Here is a 7,591-nt window from a genome sequence, read left to right as displayed (position 1 = left end):
TTAAAGAATTAAATTTAAAAAACATTTATTATCGATAAAAAATTATATCAAATTATGTCATGAAATATGATAAATAAATAAATATAATATTTAACATACTTTTTTTAAAATATGGACTTGAACTTATTCGTGTTTGGTTAGCCAGTATTGTATTTTTTCTATTTTACTTTTTCTTCTTCTAATAAATTATTGTAATTGATTAAATTATACAATTAAAGTTATTAAAAGAATTTGGGAAAAATACATTTTGAATAATAATTTATTTAAAAATAAATATTTTAAATAACAATATATATTATTTGATAAGTAATATATTTCAATTAAATTTATTTTTTATTTGATTAATTGAAGAAATAAGATAAAAAATAAATATTTGGAAAATAATAAATAATATAAATAATAATAATAGAAAATAACAATATTTATTATTTGATAAATAATATATTTCAATTAAGATTATATTCTTTATTTGATCAATTAAACAAATTTAAATAAAAATAATGAATTAAATAATCAAATAATATATTAAATAAACCTTTAACACAAATAGATTTATTTATATTATTTATATTTCATATTTATTTATTTTATTTATTTATATTTCATATAAAATATTTTATGAAATATTTGTATTATTCGTTCAAATAATTTTAAAAAAGTTCTTTTAAACTAAGATATAATTTGAAAATATAATATAAATTCAACAAAGATATATAAAAGATTGAGACATTTTTTAAGTAAAAATTTTAAAAATTGATATTTTTATATTCTAACAGAAAATATGAATATAATTCTTACAATAATTGATAAATAATTCATCTCGTTTGCACATTTTTTAACTACTACAGAAAAATTTAAAATATAATCTAATATATTATAGATATGGATATTTATATATTATATATTATGAATTTATATATATATTCGAAAAGAAATAGAGAAATGGAGAATCTTCTTATTTTTATTAACTTTATAAACAATGTATATATTAGACATAACAACACATTTTTTTAGAAGAATTTAAAAATCAACCTCTTTATTATTTTTATATCACATAAATATAAAATTATAAAAGTATAGATTAATAGTAATATTAAAGTAAAATAATAATATAGAAGTTATTCATTAAGTATAGAAAACGATTGTAGCATTAAGTGGTTGGAATAAATTAATTTAGAATAAATTTTATTTTGAAATTATAAATGAAATATAAATCGAAATTAAAAGCTTATCATAAACAAAATATAAAAATATATATTTCTGAATTTTATCATATGTGTATAATTGTCATAATGTATACTTATATTTACATTATATATATACATATATATATATATATATATATAATTTTCAGATAATTGCTTAGTTATACATATTTTATTTTTTTAATAATTTTTATTTTAGTTTTAAATAATATTAATATATATTGTGGAAATTTTCAAAAAAATTAAATTTTAATTGAAATGTTGATAATATTTTTCAATTTGCAAATATTTTTTTATGACTTATTTAAGTTTGAAAAAGTAGTAAGATAAAATTTACTATATTAAGTTTAAGAAAGTACATACAAAAGTTTAAAAAATTATATAAAATATAGATAAGAAAAGTTTAAAAAAAAATATTTATTCATAATTAATTATTATAAATATTGATTAAAATAAAATAATTTTTGTAAGTATATTTTATGTTATATTAATTATTTTATGATATTTTATGATGATTTTATGATTTATTAATAAATGATTCCTTTTACAATAATCAAAAATTAATATTATTATTAAAATAAATACATTTATTAATAATTATTCAAAAATTATTTATTTGCTATGGGGAGGATAATAGGTATCTCTGCATTTGAATTGTTGAATTTATAAGAATGCGATACATATCTTATATATTATATTTGTATTTTATTTAAGCATCACTGCTGTGTCACTGATGCGACTGCTGTTATAATTCTGTTCTTTGTTTTTCTTCCTCTTTTGACCCGCCGCAATATAATGAACTCAATATAGTAAAATAGAGTACAGATTGGCAATTTATATCTAAATATATAATATATATATATATATATATATATATATATATATATATATATATATTAAATCATTTCATAACCTAACCCTTAATATGAACATTTATTATGTGTATTTATTATGTATAAAATTTTGATTAATAGATATATCATTTTTTATGATTTAATAAAATTCAATCATATTAATTTTATGTGTGATCTCTGTAATTCGTATAGAATAAATTATTTTTTTATATAATCCAAATATGATAATTAATTGAATTCATATATAAATTGTGCGATATTTTAATAACAATTATATTTTATTTGATCAATGGTGAACATAAAAAGTAATCCTAATAATTTGTATCTTTATTTATAAAAAATTAAGAAGGATAATATTTGTAACGAAATCAATTTATTTATTTTATTTATTGAATACAAAACTGTTATTTTTGTAATGTATAAATTTTGTACTTATTTGTGAAATGAAATCTTCAAATGAAAAAAAGATTTTTATTTCATTGTATGATAATAAAAATTAAAAAATATTTTTTTCATAATATTAAAATTTTATTCAAAATTACATGTATATAATATATATAATATAAGATATAGATAAAAATATATATATCTCAATTAAATACTAAATTTAGAGCAATAATATTTTTGTAAGCAATTAATATAAGAATGATACTTCAAACAAATAAATATATAATTTCACTTATATCTATTTTAAAATATCTTTTGCTTACGACATCATATTTTCTTCATTATTTTTGCTTCAATTTGATTCGTGGATCCCTATATGTCATGTCTATATGTAAAAATAATTATGAAACAATTTATTAACAATTTATTATATAATTATTAAAATAATTATTATAATAATAAAATAAAATAATTTATTATTCTCTTATTAACTTTTTCAGATTTTATTATTATGTTTCGAATATATGAACAAATTATTTTCAAATTGCAATGAGATAAATTTCTACAGTTATCAATACCATTCTTTATTGATGTAATATATCACATTTATGTAATATTGAATAATTCGTAAAAAATAAACAAATTTTGATTATAAATGTAATATCATTTATTATCAAGATAATTAAATCAATATATTTCCTTATTCAAGTGATTAAAATAGTAAAGAAATATGCAAAATTTCTGGTTTCATTTATAAACGTATTATATATAAGCATGTATATTATAGAACAATATAATTTTATTAATATTTTAAAATTAATGAAAAAATGATTTGAAATAAAAAATTTCAATTAATGTAATAATCCATCCATTTTATAGATTAATTAAATTGTTTTTAATCTGATTAAAAATTTTTAATATTAATTCTCAAGATATGAAATAAATAGAAAATAATTTATATCAATTAAAGAATTGAAAAATAAAATAAGGTAAATATGAATTATTAAATAAAAATATGATGTTATTATAGAAATATTAATCCTATAGTAAATTTATAAATAATCCTATAGTAAAATATAAATAATAAAACTTATTAATTATTCATTGAAGATTACTTAAGAGAAAACATATATCAAAATCTTATATTGTTTTCTTTATACTAAATAACTATTCAAAATTTTTAACCTTATTAAAAAAATTGCAGTAATACGCATTATTAATATATTAAATATTTTATTATAATATATATTATTATAATATATACATATTTATTTTATTTTATATTGTGTAAAACTTTCTTATTTATATAAGAAAATTCTTATATTATAAATTGATGTGAAAATAGATAAAAAGAAATAAAAATAAAAATAAAAGTTTTATTTTGAGTAGAATGTAAATAAAAAATTTTTCTTATTAGAAAGAGTTGATATTTTGTTCATTAATATTAAAAAAAAATTTCATCATTGTAAAAAAATATCGAATGCTATTCATTGAATAGTATTACCAGCAATATTAAATAATATTTTTCATATATTTTATTCTATATAAACATATTATATAATATTATATTATACTGTTATATATTCTATTATATAATAATACATCATTAAATAAAATTAATATTTAATATTTTAATAATTTAATTTTATTTATTTTATAAAATTAAAAAATGATAATAAAATCATTTTTAAATGTTCTAAAATAATTTGTTGCCATGAAAGTTTTAATAATTTAATTTCTAAAATATTTATTTCAGAAGAATATTTTTTGAAAATATTTACAATTATAACGCTTTTTTCCATAATAGTTTCATTAAAATAGATATTTTTTTTATATTAAATTCATATATTATGAATAAAATTTTTTTATAAACGCAAATTATTTATTTCAATTTTTATTTGAAATATGGTTTTGAAATCTTAAAATTTTGAATCGAACAATTGCAAATTCACCTGATTCCATTCGAAATTTTTCGATTCGTTTCAAATTTGGAAAATCGGACAAGAACGTATATATTTGTAACAATATTTATAAATTATTTATAAATTGCAAAATATGTAAAAATATTCTTACCTGATAACAACAACATCCAGATCCAAATATATTCCTCCATATTTCCAAAGTGTTAGAAATCTTAGAATATCAGCCATTTGAATTCTTGGCCATTTACTTTTCTTTAGTATATCCATTTTGTACCATACATCCAGAGGTGTGTTTTTTACATAATTTTGGAATTTAACACGTCTGATACGAATATTCGGATAAGCTTGTAATTGTTCAAATATTTTTTTTGATTGTTTCGAAATTTTAGAAGGAGAAAGGAATAGCAGATACACATTCATATTTGGATTCATTTTAGCTGCGGATTCAATGGCGCATGCTTGGCGAGCATTCAGTATCAAACCATTTTTATCAAAACAAGATGTCTCATGAAAGAAAATATTCTTGTCCCCATTTGGTTCATCTAATGTTAACAATATAAAGAATTTATTTATTTATAATTGTTTTTTTTACGAATATTTTGAGCAAAAAATTTAATAAAAAACTTAGATATCTTAAAAATATTATAATTGTAATAGAGGTATTTATTTCATGCTTTAAAAAAATTTTGTATAATAATAAAAAAAATTTTAATTGATTTGTATAATTGATATTTATTTTTTATTTTTTTAAATATTTCGAAGCATTCAAATTAGCATGAAATTCGAAGCATATAATAATTATCTTAAAATCGAAATTTTAATTGAGACAGAAGAGAAAGAAAAAATAAAATCAAATATAATTAATAATATAATTTTCATTATAAATTCTTTTAATAATATTTCATATTATTCTTTTAATATTTCAATAATAATCTTTAATAACAATTTTGTCGAAAATTTTATTATTGTGTATATATTTTATGTATCAATATATCTAAAAAGATACATTATTCAAGAAATTTAAAAACAGTAAAGAAATTAAAATAAAAATCATATTAAATTTATTAACTATAATCAAAATGTGCCAAATAAGATAATATGTATTAAAAGAAAACTGATAATAAAATCTTAAATAGTAAAATTATTTTTATTATATTTTTAAAATTATTTTTAAATTATTTTTCAAAATATATTACATAACAATCATTTCTTTGATAAGAAAAAATTAGAGATAGTAGTCAAATTTTTTAATGTTTTATTTTTTTAATAAATTATATAAGTAAAATAAGATTGTAAAGATTATATTTAATAAACTATATGTATATATTCAACTATCTGATTAAATAAATAAAGATGATCTAATATAATAATTTTTCATAATAGTGGTAATTTTATAAAAAAGTAACAATTTCTTTTTTTGCTAATATTTGGAAAATTAAATACCGGACGCTCAAGCTTTTTCTGAATAAAGAAAAATATAATATTTCATTCTTTATTTCTTTCATAATTAAAAATAAAATGAAAATATCAAAATAAATTATAAAATTATCAACATTATCAGAATACTTAAATATTACAGAATAACTTAAATTAATATCAAATTTTAATATATATTGAGAAATCATGAATCTATATATATATAATATAAGACTAAAAATTACTATAATAAAAATTATTATACTAAAAATTAATATAATTCGGAATATAAATAATATTATTTAATGGTATAATCATTAGAATATTAATATGAATTCATTTTTGGCAATTTGAATTAAATGCTTTTTGATTGTTTTCCAAACAAATTACACAGAGTCTACAAATTACACTCTCTGTGTTTCTTTTTCATTTTCCTCAATTCAAAATATTTTAATTTTTTAAAGTCTATTTCTTAAATTTTTTTTATTATTTTTTTTTATTTTCTTTTTTTTTCAATCATAAAATATAGATAGTTGAAATAATTTTTATTTTTCAGATTTTTTTGTTTCTGCTTTTATTTGTTTCTTTTTATTCATTGATGATAATTTTAAAATGTTTCTATAAATATCAATGATAATGTAATATAATAACTGTATGTTTAATATCTTTTTATCTTTTTTATATTATATATTTAAATTTTTTTTGTTAATCGTTATTTATTCTATTTTTCATATTATTTTTTCTAGTAAAATAAATTAGATATTAAAAATTCTTAAAATGTTTAAAATTCTCAAAAAATAGAAGAGATTACGATGCTATTATGATTTTTAAAAAATATAATAGTTTTTAACTAATACATATAATACAAATAAAGACAAACAAGATTGTAATTTATATTTGTTATTAAGATTTTATTTATATTATTATATAATGTAATATATATTATTTAGTAATAAGGGAAAACGAATTTATTAAAAAACAAATTTTTATAAAAATGATATATCTGTATATGTATATATATAATACAAAAACTATTGAAAAGAATCAAAAGATATAATATAACTCATATTTTTTTTTTGATTATGTATAAAATTGATAAATATAATTCATATGATATTTTGTTCGTAACTTAATAAGTAGATTTTAATTAATATTTTTATGTATTAATTTTTATGTTTTTTTCGATTAAAATCCCTTAAAAGAATGAATATATAAGAATAAGAATGAACATCCTATATAAGCAATTAATAAATGATTATATTAATGTATATACTATTACAGATATAAATATAAGTATAAATAAAATGCATTAAGGTAAGCAATTAAAGGTAAAAATAAAATGTTTTAGTATAACATTGAAAATTTGAATAATTCGTAAATTTTAATTTAATTAAATTAAAGCTTTTTGCTTTAATTTAATTAAATTAAAGCAAAAGCTATTGTTATATGTAGAAGAAGAAGTTCAAATTGATATAAAAAACAAGTATAAATAAACAAGTATTATTTTTCGTGTTCTTTGGTTTTTATACATTAAATTTCACAGAATTCATATTAAAATTTATTAACGTAATAATTTTGAACATATATGTATTATATTTTTGGAAATTATTTTATAGAATTTTTTATAAAGAATGCATCGATTGATGTATTAAAAAACATATAATTCCATTTAAAAAATAAAATAGATTTTTTTCGTATGATTTTTATATATTCATCAAAGAATTAATAATACTATAATATGCTTCTCTCAATGTCATTCAATATTCTAAAACATTTTTAAACAGAATCAAAATTAAATAAGATATCT

The 7,591-nt window shown here is 15.5% G+C and overlaps 1 protein-coding gene across 1 annotated transcript; it reads right to left on the bottom strand.

Annotated features, from left to right (window-relative positions):
- Positions 1-2,719: 2,719 nt before the first annotated feature.
- LOC102654368 (lactosylceramide 4-alpha-galactosyltransferase) lies at positions 2,720-4,938 on the bottom strand (the record flags this gene model as incomplete). The annotated part of the gene is made up of 2 exons (XM_026445948.1): positions 2,720-2,831; positions 4,520-4,938. Coding segments are annotated over 2 exons (432 nt in total), but the record flags the coding sequence as incomplete, so codon positions are not given.
- Between the last annotated feature and the right edge of the window lie 2,653 nt (positions 4,939-7,591).

This window comes from Apis mellifera, assembly GCF_003254395.2.
Source record: "Apis mellifera strain DH4 linkage group LG11 unlocalized genomic scaffold, Amel_HAv3.1 GroupUN_77_associated_to_Group11, whole genome shotgun sequence".
Classification (NCBI taxonomy): Eukaryota; Metazoa; Arthropoda; class Insecta; order Hymenoptera; family Apidae; genus Apis; species Apis mellifera.
Note: the sequence above shows the minus strand (reverse complement) of the source record. Positions and strands in the feature narration are given on the sequence as shown.